The sequence below is a fragment of the Mobula hypostoma genome, chromosome 20 (assembly GCF_963921235.1).
Source record: "Mobula hypostoma chromosome 20, sMobHyp1.1, whole genome shotgun sequence".
NCBI classification, from domain to species: domain Eukaryota; kingdom Metazoa; phylum Chordata; class Chondrichthyes; order Myliobatiformes; family Myliobatidae; genus Mobula; species Mobula hypostoma.
In genome coordinates, this window is record NC_086116.1 from 50,287,091 (window position 1) to 50,304,824 (window position 17,734).

Sequence of the window (17,734 nt, forward strand, 5' to 3'; positions counted from 1 at the left end):
AATTGAGCATGTTTATACTGCTAAAATACCATTTTACCAGTAAACTTCCTTCTAAAGAAATGAAAATATTTTTTGTAGTCTCCAACACATAAAAATTATATGTTCCATGGTTACCTGTTGAGCTTTCCATTCACACAGCACTTGCATTGAAGATTTTGTATCTTGTGACATGTTAGAATCATAGTTATACTACATGGAAACAGACTGTTCAGCCCACTGCATTGACGCCAACCATCAGGTATCCTTCTACACTAATTCTGCTTTTCCTTTAGCATCCCTATTAATATCTCCAGTTTGCACTAATGCTACCTTTGAGGAAATGTTTGAATGAAAGAACAGATAAAAACATTCAACAGCGCTTGAGGTCCTCAAGCTGTAAGGTAGCAGTGCTAAATCCTATGCCTATTTCTATCTTGTATAATGAAATCCGTGCATCTGTCAGTTTCTTGCTATTTGTCTCTGCCTCTCTCTGTCTTTATTTTCCTACCTCCCCCTCCCACTCCCCCACTCTCCCCACCTCTCCCCCCTCTCCCCTCCCCCCACCTCTCCCCCCTCTCCCCCTCTCCCCTCCCCCCACCTCTCCCCCTCTCCCCTCCCCCACCTATCTCCCTCCCCCTCCTCTCTCCCTCCCACCTCTCCCCCTCCCCCCACCTCTCTCCCCTCTTCCCCCTCTCTGCCCTCTTACCCCCTTACCTCTCTGCTCCCTTCCCCATGCCTCCCACGTCCACTCCCCCTCAAATCTCTTAAATCTCTCCTTTCTTGCATCTGTTAAATTCCAATCACAAGTGAAATTCCAGTCCAATTCCGATTATATTTTTCCCCTCATCACTTAATTCTCTTCCATCATGTTGTATACTTTACACCACTGATGCTACTCATTTGATGATACTTGTATTCTTTCTGTAATTTACACATGAAATCAGGTGCAATTATTCATATGTACATGACAGTTATTTTGAAACTTTGTGTACAATCTATTTTTCAAGGTCCTATTTTTGATACAACAATAAATGCTAAGTATTGATCATGCTGTATTAACTGAGTGATCCCAGATCTGGTCAGATTGAACAATTACAGTTACTTAGTTTTGCTTTATTTAACTAAATTACAAGCTGTCGCTGTCAGTGTTTGATCAGATGCAAAGTATCAGTGTTATTCTGCGAGCATTAACAGTTTTTCACTGGGTTAGATTTATAATCTTGAAGGGATAGGAATTTAACATTATTTGTTTTTGTGTGCATTTACGTATATCATCTGCATTATGGAATCACTAAAATAAGTTATTTTTGTCACAGGTGGTTGTTTTTGCCATCTCAGTTGGATCAAGCAGTGATGTCCTTGTCTAGTTCAGCCTGTCCAATGTTACTGACTCTTCGAGACCTGTTACTACGGTTGGAGCATGAACTCTGTTATTCACTCTTTCAATCTTCTTGGCAAATGCTTGCTGAGAAGTTGGACTTACTCATCTACCAAGATGTAAGAAGCTCATTTTATTTAAAAACAAATGAGATGCTATGATTACAGCTTATTTAAACTTGCTTAATCGGCTTTGTACATCAAATCATAGGTAATTGAAGGAAGGAATTTTAATCTGTGCTTTAAGATTTCAGGAAAAAAGACAGTTAAGCACTTTGTAAATTGTTTCAGTGACTGCTTCTGAGCCAGGAAGTGTCACTCAGTGCAGTATTACCAGTGAACAATCTATTGAAAGGTCACTCTCGCTCAATGAACCAGGTCATTTGGCTCAAACAGTTTGCTGTAGCCATATATTTCTCATACAAGTAAATAATCCTGTTTTCATCGTCATCCAACCTCTTTCATTTCATAAGCCTATCCAATCAAACTTGAATTTTAACATACTGTCTCGTGCATTAATCTTGGAAGTGAAATCTTTTTTCTCAGAACTTTCCTTTTTATTTAATCATCCTTATCATTAGAAGATAAAAAATAAACTGTTTTCATTAACTGAGAAAAACCTTAGTGAAGCCCAGTGCAAACTAGAGGAGCAGTATCTCATATTACACCCATGTAGCCTAAAATCCAATAATGTAAACATTAGGTAACATTCCCCTCCAGTGTTTTTACTCCCCCTCCCCTTCCGATCCTCTTCTGACCATGCATTTTGTCCCAGCTCTCACCCCACCCATCTTCACCTCTTCTCCCTCCCACTACCAGACATCCCACCCTGCAAAAACTCATTTCAGGGAGGTAGCACCCCTGCCCCCTGCAACCCCATATCCCCCCCACCCCACTGACCTCCAAGGGTGTATATAATACTTTGTTTAGTGATTTTGTCTAATCTGTAAATCAAGCTGGGTATATGCAGCAAATGTGACATTAAAATATATACTTATATTATCATGTTTATTCTATTACAACTTTAAGCAAGTCTACAGGGAGTTTGGCCTCATCACGTGGGACGTCAGTAGCGTAACTCCTTAGCAGCCAGCCAGCTAGTTTAAATCAGGGATCCCCAACCTTTTTTGCACCGTGGACCGGTTTAATGTTGACAATATTCTTGTGGACCGGCCAACCCTGGGGGGTGGGGAGGGGGGGTGGAGGGAAGGGGATTTGTTAATCACGACCGGAATATAGGTGATAAGTCAAGTATAAGTCACTTGTAAGTGGCTAATACACTCAATTTTGTTTCTAAAGGGGTTTATCTAACGAATTTAATATTAAACACACCGCATATTTTCCTCACATGAATGTAGTGATAAGTCAATTATAACAGTGGTCCCAAAGTGGTAGCCAGAACGCACACAGCACATCTTTAAGAAAAAAGCCGAAATAAACAAGCTAATTGATTAGGTGCCACCCGGCACGTGAATGTCGGCCCAGATCAGAGGCGATTGCTGATTGCGTAGTCTCTGATCTGGGCCGACATTTACGTGCTGGGTGGCACCTAATCAATTAGCTTGTTTATTTCGGCTTTTTTCTTAAAGATGTGCTGGGTGCGTTCTGGCCACTGCTGTATTCTTCACGGCCCAGAGGTTGGGGACCACTGAATTATAAGTCACTTATAAGTATCATAACATTTTAAGTAACGTTGGGATATTAAACACACAGCGCATATTTTCCTCGTATGAACGTATAAAATCATTGCAACACACCAATATCGCTGTATCAGTGGGAGCCCTGGGCTTGTTTTCCTGCAACAACACGGTCCCACCGAGGGGTGATGGGAGACAGCAATACTCAAAGGGGATTCCTTATGTCCAATCTATTCCGCAGTTTAGTTTTCGTTCCATTCATTGTAGAAAACTCTGCTTCGCAGAAATATGTTGGAAATGGAAGCAACGTTTTCAGTGCTTTCGAGGCTATCTGAGGATATTCAGCCTTGACTTTGATCCAGAATGCTGGCAGAGATGTAGTGTCAAACATACTTTTCAGCCCACCATCATTTGCAAGCTCGAGGAGTTGATCTTTTTCCTGCGCTGACATGGAAGATTCACTGGGGACATTCACAAATGGGTCACGGACCCATTCCTTTGCACGTCTTGGGTCGCTGATGACTTCGCGTGCGCTAAAGTTCAACAGTGGGCGTGACAGGGAATGAGGAAAGGTGCAGCTGACTCATATCGTTTCATATCGCCAAATCATATCGTTTCTTTGCAGCCCGGTGGTTGGGGACCACTCTTAGCATGAAGAGAGACCAAGTAGGATGCTCCCTCTCCCTCTCCCTCTCAAAAAAATCTATTTCCAGGATATTGTATATAATTTCCGGGTGTCAGGGAGCCACTATTGATATGCGGGAGACTCCCGGAACTTCCGGGAGAGGTGGGATGTCTGCACTGCACTCTTGCTTATCACCTTCAGTAGCTGTATCTGACCTGCACCTTACTCCATTAACGTCATGTTTTTATTATCTTTGTCTCCATCTATCCTCCACTTGTCACTGTCTCCCAACTCTACCATCTCCCCCACACCACTTCCCTTCCTGGGACAAACCTGCCTGTTACCCTTCAATCTTCCTCATTCAGCCATTTCCCTCGGGCTCCCATCTCACAGCTCTTCCTCTCTTTATACTGGTCTGCTCTCAGTACTGTTGCAAGCATCAATAATTCCTCCTTCTCCAAACCCCTGCTGCCCCCCTCCCCCACGTACTCAGATGAAACTCATTTCCTCCAGCAGATTGTTGCTCTGTATTCCAACATCTGCAGTCTCTTGTGTGTCCAATTTAACTGTGAAAGTAGGCAATTCTCAGGGGCCTTAACCTTCATTTAAAGAGGCACATATTAATTAGTGACGCTGATTTCAGGCAAAATCATGTCAACGAATGTTTGACTACTTTAAGGAAATGGCGTGGAGGTTTGATGAGAGCAGTATGTGTGATGTACTCTGCGTGGGGATCACAGGTTGGATCTGGGTCAGCTGCATGGCAGAAAGCAGAGGGCAATGGTTGGCAGGTTATTGTGAATGTAATGTTGTTAGCTGGATAATCTACTTATTCCATTCTTGTTATGTATATTAATGATTTAGGCTTAACTGTGGGAGAAACAATAAATATGTTTACAAAATATAAGAACAGAATGGAAACTGGAGTAATGATAATAACTTACAGAGTACTTTTTGTACAGACAATTTAATTCAATTGTGCTTTACAATGGGATCATCAAGCAGGATTATAAAACAAAAGTGTTCCTGTGATATACTCTGGTCCCAGACCATTAAGAGCTTTAGAAACAAGTAAGAGAACATTGAATCAGTTCTAAAAGAGACAAGAAGCCAGTCAGAGTAGCCAGCACATGAGTGATAAACTCCCTCATCATGGTTTTATTTAAAAGTCTAGCAATGACGTTCTGAATGAGCTGAAGTTTGTTAATAGGTTGCTTTGGAAGGCCAGTAAAAAATGCATTGCAGTAATCTTGTCTATTCAATATAAAGGCATGAATTAGTTTATCAGCTTCATTATGTGATAGAAACGAGTATACCTTTGCAATATTTCTTAAGAATGGAAATGCTGCTCTGATCACTTCCTTTATGTGGAATTTAAAATACAAATCTGAATCAAGCATAACACCTAGGCTTGTACTTCTGATTTTACGAAGGGAACCAAGTTCCCAAGTTTATCAGGAAGTTTGTCTCTTTTGGCTTTGGGACTAACCAACAGAATTTCAATTTTATCTTCATTTAGTTTTAGGAAATTATTGTTCATCCATTTGTTTATTGCAACCATACAGGAAGTCAGAGTTAGGTCAATTGGTCCCTCAAGCTCCCATTGCAATTTAATATAGCCCTGACGGATCATCTCCAAACCTTGTTTCCTGTTCTGTGTTGGTTCTGTGTTCTTAGCTCTCAATTCTCCGATCTTTCAAAATTTGTCTACAGGCTCTCTGGATAAAGAATTCCAGAGATTCGCTAGAGAAGGAAAGTTTTAGATTGCACGAAGATGTAAATGGTCAAGTCATTCAAGCAACTACGTTACAAATAGATTCACTCCTGAGAAATGTGACAAAGTGCATAACAAGAAAAGGGAATACATGGTAAATGGGAAGATCTGAAGACTGGAGCATATGCCCACAGCATTCTCAAAATTTGCAAAATTTAAAAAAAAATAAAAAAGTTAGAAACACTCAGCAGATCAGCTTGCATCTGTGGAAAGATAATCAGTTAATGTTTCAGGTCCAAGAAAAAGAGAAAACAAACTTATTTTGCAGTAGCAGGTAAGGTGGGATAGGATTACAGAGCAAAGGGGATATCTTTGCTAGGGTGAGACCAAAAACTTAGAGCCAGGGTGCTGAATCAGAGGGACATTAAGACCTCTGTTTCATGAAATCCTGGTTAACCCCTTCCATACCAAATGCAGCGATCCAGATCGACGGGTTTACTATACACCGCCAGGATAGATATATAAGAGTCTGTCAAAAGCAGAGGTGGAGGAGTATGCCTCATGATCAACTCTTCTTGGTGCACAAATGTATCTGTACTGTCCAAATTCTGCTCACCAGACCTGGAATATCTAGCAGTAAAGTGCCGTCCTTTTTACCTACCAAGGGAGTTCTCTGGGCTCATTTTGGTAGCAGTTTACGTTCCACCTCAGGCCAATGTCAAGCAGGCTTTAGATGATCTGAGCAATGGGATCAACGTGCATGAAACAGTGTACCTTAATGCCTTCACCATCGTCTTGGGAGATTTTAACCAGGCCAGTCTGAAAAAAACACCAAGCAACTACCATCAACAGATCACTTGCAATACCAGAGGAAACAACACACTAGGCCATTGCTACACCACCATCAAGAATGCCTACCATGCAATTCCATGCCCTCACTTCGGGAAGTCTAATCACCTAGCTGTAGTTCTACTCCCTGAGTAGAGACTGAAGACAGCAGCACCAGCAGTGAGGACCAAGAAGGTATGGACAAGGAAAGCAGAGGAGTGCCTACAGGACTGCTTTGAATCAGTGGACTGGACTGTAGTCAGGGATTCATCTTTGAACCTGGATGAGTATGCTGCAGTTGTTACCAACTTCATTAAACCTGTGTGGATGAATGTGTGCCCACAAAGACTTACTGTACATTCCCAAACCAAAAGCCATGGATGAACCAGGAGGTACATCATCTGCTGAAGGCTAGATCTGTGGCATTCAAGTCTGGCAACCCAGGCCTGTACCAGAAAACCAGGTATGATTTGTGGAGGGCTATTTCAAGAGTGAAGCGACAATTTCGAGCAAGGTTGGAGGCGATGTTGCATGCATGGCAATTCTGGCAGGGTCTGCAAGACATTACTTCCTGCAAAGCGAAACCCAATAGAATGAATGGCAGCGATGCTTCACTACCAGATGAACTCAGTGCCTTCTACGCACACTTTGAAAGGGAGAACACAACTACAGCTGTGAAGATCCCTGCTGCACCTGATGACCCTGTGATCTCTGTCTCAGAGGCTGATGTTAGGCTGTCTTTAAAGAGACAACCCTCGCAAGGTGGAAGGTCCCAGTGGAGTACCTGTTAAGGCTCTGAAAACCTATGCCAATCAACTAGCGGGAATATTCAAGGACATTTTCAACCTCTCACTACTACGGGCGGAAGTTCCCACTTGCTTCAAAAAGGCAACAATTATACCAGTGTCCAAGAAGAATAATGTGGGCTGCCTTAATGACTATCACCCAGTAACACTCACATTGACAGTGATGAAATGCTTTGAGAGGTTGGTCATGACTAGACTAAACTCCTGCATCAGCAAGGACCTGGACCCATTGCAATTTGCCCATCACCACAATAGGTCAACAGCAGACGCAATCTCAGTGGCTCTCCACATGGCTTTAGACCACCTGGACAACACAAAACACCTATGTCAGGATGCTGTTCATCGACTATAGCTCAACATTTCATACCATCATTCCCACAATCCTGATTGAGAAGTTGCAGAAGCTGGGCCTCTGTATCTCTCTCTGCAATTGGATCCTCGATTTCTTAACTAGAAGAGCACAATCTGTGTAGATTGGTGATAACATATCCTCCTCACTGACGATCAATACTGGCACTCCTCAGGGGTGTGTGCTTAGCCCACTGCTCTGCTCTCTACATACACATGACTGTGTGGCTAGGCATAACTCAAATACCATCTATAAATTTGCTGACGATGCAACCATTGTAGAATCTCAGGTGGTGACGAGAGGGCATACTGGAGTGAGATATGTCAACTAGTGTAGTGGTGCCATAGCAACAACCTGGCACTCAACGTCAGTAAGATGAAAGAGCTGATTGTGGACTTCAAGAAGGGTAAGACAAAGGAACACATACCAATCCTGATAGAGGGATCAGAAGTGGAGAGAGTGAGCAGCTTCAAGTTCCTGGGTTTAAAGATCTCTGAGGATCTAACCTGGGCCCAACATATTAATATAGTTATAAAGAAGGCAAGACTGGCTATATTAGGAGTTAGGAGTGCTATTACTGTTTAGAATGCCAGTTAGATCCTAGCTTGAAATCTGTGTACGATTTTGGTCACTATGTTACAGGGAGGATGTGATGGCACTGGAGAAGATGCAGATGAGATTTGCAAAAATGTTGACAGGACATGGAAAATTATGGGTTTTATGTTTAGAAACCATAGAAAAACTACAGCACAGAAAAAGGCCTTTTGGCCCTTCTTGGCAGTGCCGAACCATTTTCTGCCTAGTCCCACTGACCTGCACATGGACCATATCCTTCCATACACCTCCCGTCCATGTATCTGTCCAATTTATTCTTAAATGTTAAAAAAGAACCCGCATTTACCACCTCATCTGGCAGCTCATTCCACACTCCCTCTGTGTGAAGAAGCCCCCCCCAATGTTCCCTTTAAGCTTTTCCCCCTCACCCTTAACCCATGTCCTCTGGTTTTTTTTCTCCCCTTGTCTCAGTGGAAAAATCCTGCTTGCATTCACTGTATCTATACCCATCATAATTTTATATACCTCTATCAAATCTCCCTTCATTCTTCTACACTCCAGGGAATAAAGTCCTAACCTATTCAACCTTTCTCTGTAACTGAGTTTCTCAAGTCCCGGCAACATCCTTGTAAACCTTCTCTGCACTCTTTCAGCCTTATTTATATCCTTCCTGTAATTTGGTGACCAAAACTGAACATAATACTCCAGATTCGGCCTCACCAATGCCTTATACAACCTCATCATAACATTCCAGCTCTTATACCCAATACTTTGATTAATAAAGGCCAATGTACCAAAAGCTCTCTTTATGACCCTATCTACCTGTGACGCCACTTTTAGGGAATTTTGTATCTGTATTCCCAGATACTGCACTCCTCAGTGCCTTACCATTTACCCTGTATGTTCTACCTTGGTTTGTCCTTCCAAAGTGCAATAACTCACACTTGTCTGTATTAAACTCCATCTGCCATTTTTCCGCCCATTTTTCCAGCTGGTCCAGGCTTTGAAAACCTTCCTCACTGTCCACTACACCTCCAGTCTTTGTATCATCAGCAAATTTGCTGATCCAATTTACCAACTTATCATCCAGATCATTGATATAGATGACAAGTAACAATGGACCCAGCACTGATCCCTGTGGCACACCACTAGTCACAGGCCTCCACTTTGAGAAGCAATTCTCTACTACCACTCTTTGACTTCTTCCATTGAGCCAATGTCTAATCCAATTTACCATCCCTCCATGTATACCTAGTGACTGAATTTTCCTAACTAACCTCCCATGCAGGACCTTGTCAAAGGCCTTACTGAAGTCCATGTAGACAACATCCACTGCCTTCCCTTCATCCAGTTTCCTGGTAACCTCCTCAAAAAAACTCCAATAGATTGGTCAAACATGACCTGCCACGCACAAAGCCATGTTGACTCTCCCTAATAAGTCCCTGTCTATCCAAATGCTTGTAGATTCTGTCTCTTAGTACTCCCTCCAATAACTTACCCACTACCGACATCAAACTTAGCGGCCTATAATTTCCCAGATTACTTTTCGATCCTTTTTTAAACAACGGAACAATATGAGCTACTCTCCAATCCTCCGGCACCTCACCCGTAGACACCGACATTTTAAATATATCTGCCAGGGCCCCTGCAATTTCAACACTAGTCTCCTTCAAGGTCCAAGGGAATACCCTGTCAAGTCCTGGGGATTTATCCACTTTAATTTGCCTCAAGATAGCAAGCACCTCCTCCTTTTCAATCTATACAGTTTCCATGATCTCACTACTTGTTTCCCTTAATTCCATAGACTTCATGCCAGTTTCCTTAGTAAATACAGACGCAAAAAACCTATTTAAGATCTCCCCCATTTCTTTTGGTTCCACACATAGCCAACCACTCTGATCTTCAAGAGGACCAATTTTATCCCTTACAATCCTTTTACTCTTAATATACCTGTAAAAGCTCTTTGGATTATCCTTCACTTTAACTGCTGAGGCAACCTCATGTCTTCTTTTACCCCTCCTGGTTTCCTTCTTAAGTATTTTCTTGCACTTTTTATACTCCTCAAGCACCTTATTTACTCCGTTTCCTATACATGTCATACAACTCTCTCTTCTTCTTTATCAGAGTTGCAATATCACTTGAGAACCAAGGTTCCTTATTCATATTCACTTTGCCTTTAATCCTGACAGGAACATAGAAGCTCTGCACTCTCAAAATTTCTCCTTTGAAGGCTTCCCACCTATACCAATCACATCCTTGCCAGAGAACAACCTGTCCCAATCCACGCTTTTTAGATCCTTTCTCATTTCTTCAAATTTGGCCGCCTTCCAGTTCAGAACCAGTTTCTTAGAGAAGAATCAAAAAGTTGGGATATAGATTCAGAGAAATTGATAGAGTTAGATAGGAGATGAGGAAAAACTGACGGTTGGGGTTGTGTATTCACTACCTAAAAGGGTGGTAGAAGCAAGCATTAATTACATTTTTTTTTAAAAAGTCGTGTGTACAAAGAGCTGTGATGTACAGAGCTATTCCTCTGGTGCTTAATAAGTGGGGTTAAGACTGTAGCTCTTTTTGGATTAATGCAGACATGGTGAAACAAATGGTTGTGATGCATGTTGTAAACTTCCTAATTGTTTCCTTATCATATTCTAACAAAAGCGATTAGTCTTTTTATGCATGTTTTTTTTCTGACAAGCATAGTGAAATTGTGGTGTATTACAGCAACTCTGAATTTAGTAGGCTGTGATCTTACATTATTTTTTATCTCTTGGCTCTTAGCCTCAATATTCTAAAGCTTTTGTAAAAAAACTAATTGTTCAGTTAGTATTTCCAGAACTTTACCAAATTGAGACAAATTTTCTCTTAACTTCCTGGTCATGGCAGTCACAATATATTTTACAAGTTAATGTACTTAAGGTTACAAGCCTAATAAGCATTGCACCATCATCTTTCCACTTAACTTTCTAATTTGATCCTTTATTGGAGTTGGTAAATTTGTGCTCATTATGTGTGATTTTCAATTATGTTGTGTACTTGTCTTCAATTACAAAGCATTCTTAATGCTATCAGAGAAACGTTTTCAATTTGTATCATCAGGAACTGGGTGAAAAATTCTATTGCTCATCCATTTGATGTCATTTTCAAATTTTGAAAATTAATTAAGTTCTCTTATTGAACATACAGCCATAGTTTTCTATGGGGGAGTTACATAACTGCCCTCACAAAACTTCAAATGGCTGGAGCCTTATTGACATTTGATGCAACTGTGAAATTTTTTTTGTGTTTTAATTAGTTTATTTTTGCGGTGGGCAGCATAGGAGCCCAGCTGTTACGCTCGTTTACTGTGCCAGCGATCACTGATCGGGGTTTGATTTCTGCCACTGTTTGTAAGGAATTTGTACATTCTCCCTGTGGCTTTTTTCCGGATACTCCAGTTTCTTCCCATATTCCAAAGCTATACAGTTAGGGTGAGTGAGCTTTGTTGTGGCTGGCAGCATGGTGACACAACCTACTCCCAGTGCAATCCTTGGACGACTTTGGTCATTGACACAAAAGAGACGCACTTCACTTGTATATTGTGGTGTACATGTGACAACTAAAGTTAATCTTTACTGAATTTTGTAATTACTTTATTTTTAATTGCACAGATTATATTGGCAAATCACTTCAATGAAGGTGGAGCAGCACAACTGCAGTTTGACATGACACGGAATCTTTTCCCACTGTTTTCTCACTACTGCAAGAGACCAGAAAACTACTTCAAACAGTAAGTGAACTTGAGTGTCAGTCCATTATTTCCTAGCAGTATTGATAATATTGTATGGTATATTTTTGTGTCAAAACCACTCCAATTAAGTCATTGATTTTGCTGTAAGAGGTGAAGAGGATACGATGGAATATTGTTTATGTTTCACTGTTAAGCATTTATTGTTTCTCTTTAATCAAACTTGAGCCACCTTTGTGAACTGTTGTTGTCCTTCTGGTATTCTCCGACTGCTATTGGTAGAAAGTTCCAGACAACTGAATGGCAATATATTTCAAAGTCAGGATGATTGGGAACACCTAGTTGTTGGTGTTACTATGCACATGCTTTCCCCATCCTCCTTGATGGAAGAGACTAAGATCATAGTACTTGCTACTAGAGTACCTGCAGTGAATTTTGGAGGTGGTACACACTGGAGCGTGAATGGGATGTCAAATATCTATTGATATATTCGAGTGCATTGGCAGGTTTCATTTATTCGGAACAAGTAGAGAGTATTGCATCATAATCCTGTCTTGTGCCTGCAGATAGTGGCAATTAATTAAAATTCAAAATTCAAGTTTATTGTTGTCACAGGATGCCATGAAAATTCGTTTTTTTTGTAGCAGTACAATACAAGGACAGTTAACGTAAATTATACATAACCTATGTATGCAAAATAAATAGTACAATATCAGAGCAAAATTGAGAAAGAAACAAAAAAGTAGAGGTAGTGTTGTGTTAACAACCTTTATTTTGCAGGAGGTAAGTCACTTAATGTGGATTTTATGTGGTTGATCTAACTTCTGGACAGTGGTGATTCCTAGAAAGTTGATGGCAGACAGCTCTGTGAAGATAGCAATATTAAGTGTCAAGGGTAGGTTATTTTAGTGGGAAGGGGCCTGACACTTCCCTGGTGCAAATGTTACTTGCCACTTAATCAGCCTAGGCAAGTCTTAACAAATACAGCATGCTGGCCTGCCTGTTGCCTATCAGTTGCAGCAGATTGACCATTGTGTGAATGACCTAGATCTTCTATTTTCCCTGAAACTGAACAGATTTGTGGCAAATGGATTCACATATGTATCACTGAATGTTGCCTTTTTTTTGTTATAATTGTGTTTTCATAATATATAAATGTTAAGATGAAGGTAAGTCTTAGTTATATATTGTGAAGAACTGCAAATTACATCTTTCCAAACTAAGAACAACCACTTATTCCTTCTATCAGTAGAGCCTTCCCTTATCTAGATATTTCTTTAATTTTTTTAGTTGAACATATTTTATCGATTACTGTTCCCTTATGGTCTATTCTACTATTGCTTCTCTGTATTTAAAAAACATGTAACAGTGCTCCTCCTATTTGTACTGAAGGAAAACTATTTTAAACCAAATAACCACTTTTGTACCCACCTGTTCAAGTGCTTCAATAATTAATACATATAGAAAAGTTACATTGTCAATTAATTAAGCAGCTGAGTTTTTTTTTAAAACCATCAGGTTTCCATCTCTGCACTTTGAGTTCCATTGTGTTATCTTGTATTTTGCTGATAGAAACCTTCGTTAGTGTTTCTTTTGTCAACCTTGTATTTTCTATACACTTTGTGTTCTTGTATTTTATTTTATTATATATTTTTCCTGGCTTTCATAGTTTGTGACTTCTTGATTACCATTAGTTCATTTGCAATTTTAGTTAATTAGAAAACTCCATTAATTGTTTATACTATCTTTTGTTGTTCACTTTACTGGTTTCATTTAGAGAACATAAACACATGAACAAGGCTGTGACCTGGGAGATAATTTTCCTTAATTGTAATCTATATTAATTGTACTGAATAAGATCAAGACTTATTTTTTTCCCTCTAGGGTGAAAGAAGCTTGTGTCATCCTGAATCTGAATGTTGGTTCAGCACTATTATTGAGAGAAGTCCTCCAGACTACTACTGGTTCCGTGACTGGTTCCATCGAACAGCCCACTGCTGTTGCAACTCTGAATGAAATTGGAGTTTATAAACTGGCCCCACAGGATGTTGAGATCCTTTTGAACCTAAGAACAAACTGGCCAAGTTCAGGCAAATAAGTGAACATTTGAAGCTTAATAGTAAAATAATTCTGCCTTTCTGTGCAAATGTGCGGGCTGTGCATGGTAAACAGAAATTTTTTTTTTCTCAAATGCCAGCCAACATTGTTGTCTGAAATTCCATTAAATGTAAAACAATTGTATTAAAACAAAAGGAGAAAATGTATTTAAATAATGGACTAACCTGTGTACATAATTTGTTCATTTTAAACAGTTGTTAAGAATTCAGAAAAAAAATGGCTCTTCAGAATCTATAAAAATGATAGAATATTTAAAAAAACTTTTCCAAAATCACTCAAGGCTAAAGAATGTGTTCTCGAATAATAAAATGCATGTGAAAAAATTATTTTTTTCTTTAAAGTTTATACTCAATTATCTTGAGGAAGTTAATATTATTAAATAATATAAATAAAAGCTTCTGTTGCTAAGGAAGGTTATTTAGATATTTACCAATTCCACTCTATCATTAAGATGAGAAAATATGCAGAAGTTGGAAATCCAAGCAACACAGAGGGTCTCGGCCTGAAACTTTGACTGTACTTTTTTCCACAGATGCTGCCTGGCCTGTTGAGTTCCTCCAGCATTTTGTATGCATGCCACTCTATGATTGCTGACTTATAAACTGAATTTAGTCAGATTTGCTAATTCAAAGTAAATTTATTATCAAAGTACACAACTGAAATTCCTCCTTTCTGGGCAGCCACGTAAAATACGATCACTAACTTCCAAATCTTCCCTTCCCGAACAAAAATGGAACAAGACACCAAACCTGAAATTCCCCCCTTCCTGCACACAAAAATGAACAGTCACATAAACCCCCAAATCCCTCCTGCACAAAAAAAACAAACAAAACAGAGCCGGCACATCGACCCCCAAGTCTTCCTCCCACCACCCCTGCGCAAAAAACAAGAAAGATCAGCCGAAAAACACAGAACACAAAAAAACCACTAGACTGAAAAAAGTCCACATCCAAATTGCCGAAAACCTGGGGAACACTCTCTGAGTACAGCAGCAGGCTTTCCCCACTTCGGCAGTCTAGCAGAGCGATTCCAGCGATCAAAAGGCAGGCAGCTGGTGTCCGCTCTCCGCACTCACCTCGATACTCCAATCTCCCTCATTTCAATTGGCAAACAATGGAAACTTCAGTCAGCAAAATGGAGTCAAATATTGGTTCGTACCCCATCCCACAGCCTGCCCACACAAGGTTCATGCACACTGCCTCTGCCTCCCAGAATCCTCTCAGAGACTGCAGAGTGCTGAAGCACCCAAACAATCTCCAAACTTCCACATTTACCTCGACGTTTTAATCTCCTTCTTCACTTTAATCAGCGAAATGGAATCGAACATTAGCTTGCAGTCTACCTGCCATGGTGCTCTCACACACTGCCTCTGCTTCCTGTAATCCTCTCAAGAGACTGCAGTGCTCTGGAACACCCAGACGATCTCCAAACAGCAAATCACAGGCTCCAACTGTTCCAGAATCACATCCAAGACAAAAAACAAATGTAAAAGACATAAAAGAAGTGAAATATATGTTTTTATGATCTAACGAGAGGATGTCAACGGAAGGTGCGTTGTCCACAGGCACCATCTTGACCGGAAGTGAACCATACACAATCCTGAGATTCATTTCTTGCAGGCATTCATATTAAATACAAGAAATGCAATAAAATCCAAGAAAGACCATACCCAACAAAATGGACAAACAACCAATGTGCAAAAGATAACAAGATGTGCAAATAATAACAAGAGATTAAAAAGAAATAAATAAGCAATATTAAGAACATGAGGTGAAAAATCCTTGAAAGTGAGTCCATAGGTTGTGGGAACAGTTCATTGATGGGCCAAGTGAATTTAAGTAAAGTTATCCCTCCTGGCTCAAGAACCTGAAGATTGAAGGGTAATAATTGTTCCTGAACTTGGTGGTGTTGGTCTTGAGCTCCTGTACCTCCTCCCTGATGGCAGCAATGAGAAGAGAGCATGGCCTGGATGATGGGCACCGTTGATGATGGATGCTGCTTTCTTGCAACAACACTGTATAGATGTGCTCAGTGATGGGGAGGGCTTTACCCGTGAATGGCTTGGCTGCATCCACTACTTTTGTACGATTTTCCATTCAGTGGTGTTGGTGTTTCTATACCAGGCTGTGATGCAGCCAGTTAATATACTCTCCACCACACAGCTATAGAAGTTAGTCAAAGTTTTAGATGACATGTGGAATCTTTGCAAACTTCTAAGAAAGTAGACTTGGCTGCAGTCCTTTTTCGTAATTGCACTTAGTTGCTGGGTCCAGGACAGATCCCCCTCTGCACCTCTGACCCCCTGATGTGCACTGGCTCATGAACCTTTGGTTTCCTCTGCCTGAAATCAATAATCCGTTCCTTGCTCTTGCTGACATTGAGAGGTTGTTGGTGTGGTAGCACTCAGCCAGATTTCCAATCTCCCTCTTACATGCTGATCCATCACCACCTTTGATTTGGCCAGCAATAGTAATTCCATCAACAAACTTAAATATGTCATTGGAGCTGTGCTTAGCGCTACAGTCATAAGTGGAAAGCGAGTACAGCAGGGGACAAAGCTCACAGCCTTGTGGTGCACCTGTGCTGATGGAGATTGTGGAGGAGATGTTGCCCATCCAAACTGACAGGAGTCTGCAAGTGAGGAAATCGAAGATCCAATTGTACAATATGTCTTGAAGGTTATTGATTAGTTTTGAGGGGATGATAATATTGACTGCTGAGCTGTAGTTGTTGAAGAGCATCCTGATGTATACATTTTTGATGTCCAGGGTTGAGTGAAGAGTCAATGAAATGGTATCTGCTGTTGACTTCTTGTGATGGTAGGCAAATTAGAGCAGAACCTTCTCAGGCAGGAGTTGATGTGTTTTCATCACCAATCTCTGAAAGCACTTCATTACAGTGGATATAAGTGCTACTATTCGATAGTCAAAAAGGCAAGCACAGGTATAATTGAAGCCTGCTTGAAGTAGGTGGGGATCTCAGACTGCTGAAGTGCAGGGTTAAAGATATCGGCACTCCAGTCAGTTGATCAGCCCAGGTGTTTAGTACTTGGTTGGGTATCCTGTCTGGGCTGGATGCTTTCTGTCGGTTCACCCTCCTGAAGGATGCTCTTATATTGGCCTCAGAGAGTGAAATCACAGGGTCTTTGGGGGCTGTGACAATTCATGAATTTGTCTCCATGTTTTGATAGTTAAAGCAAGCATAACAGGTATTGAGCTCATCTGTGAGTGAAACCTTGTGATCACCTACTATGAAGGCTCTCAGCCCGAAACGTCGGCCATTTACTCTTTTTCATAGATGCTGCCTGGCCTGCTGAGTTCCTCCAGCATTTTGTGTGTGGTTTGGATTTTCAGCATCGGCAGATTTCCTTGTATTTGTATCACCTCCTATGTGACGCTTGGTTTCACTTTGTAGGAGGTGATAGCATTCAAGCCCTAACACAGCTGTTGAGCATCCTTCAGTGATTCAAGTTTGGTCCAGAACTGCCACTTTGCATGTAAGATGGCTTTCTGGAGATCGTACCTGGACCTCTTGTATTTTACTTGGATGCCAGACCTGAATGCCACTGATCTGGCCCTGGGGAAACACTTGTCTATGATCATTTTTATAAAGTTCATGACAACTGTGGTATATTTATTCATATCATCTGATGAGTCCTTGAACTCTGCCCAGTCCACCAACTCAAAGCAATCCTGTTCCACCGACTCAAAGCAATCCTGTAGCTGTTCATTTACCTCCTATGATCATTTCTTCATTTCCTTACTTAGACCATAAGATATAGGTGCAGAATTAGGCCATTTGGCCCATCGAGTCTGCTCTGCCATTTCATCATGGCTGATTCACTTCCCTCTCAGTTCCAATCTCTGGAACTTTGCTCTTTTAACTTCTGCCTGTATGCAGTTTAGAGGAGGACAGCCAAATGATCAGATTTCCGAAAATACGGTCTAGGATTGAACAGAAGGCATTCCTTATGCTAATATAGCAGTGGCCATGCATGTTGGGACCCTTTTCATTGCAGGTGA

At 40.8% G+C, this 17,734-nt stretch overlaps 1 protein-coding gene across 2 annotated transcripts in view; it reads left to right on the forward strand.

The window, feature by feature from the left end:
• Positions 1-14,080, forward strand: part of rint1 (RAD50 interactor 1) — a 48,796-nt gene extending 34,716 nt beyond the window's left edge. The window contains exons 11-13 of one of the 2 annotated variants that reach the window (XM_063072879.1): positions 1,296-1,476; positions 11,518-11,636; positions 13,479-14,080. In XM_063072879.1, the coding sequence (XP_062928949.1) occupies positions 1,296-1,476; positions 11,518-11,636; positions 13,479-13,692 (514 nt within the window). In that variant the 3' untranslated portion in view covers positions 13,693-14,080. The remainder of the gene's footprint in view (positions 1-1,295; positions 1,477-11,517; positions 11,637-13,478) is intronic. The other variant, XM_063072880.1, reaches the window with a different exon arrangement.
• The last annotated feature ends 3,654 nt before the right edge of the window (positions 14,081-17,734 follow it).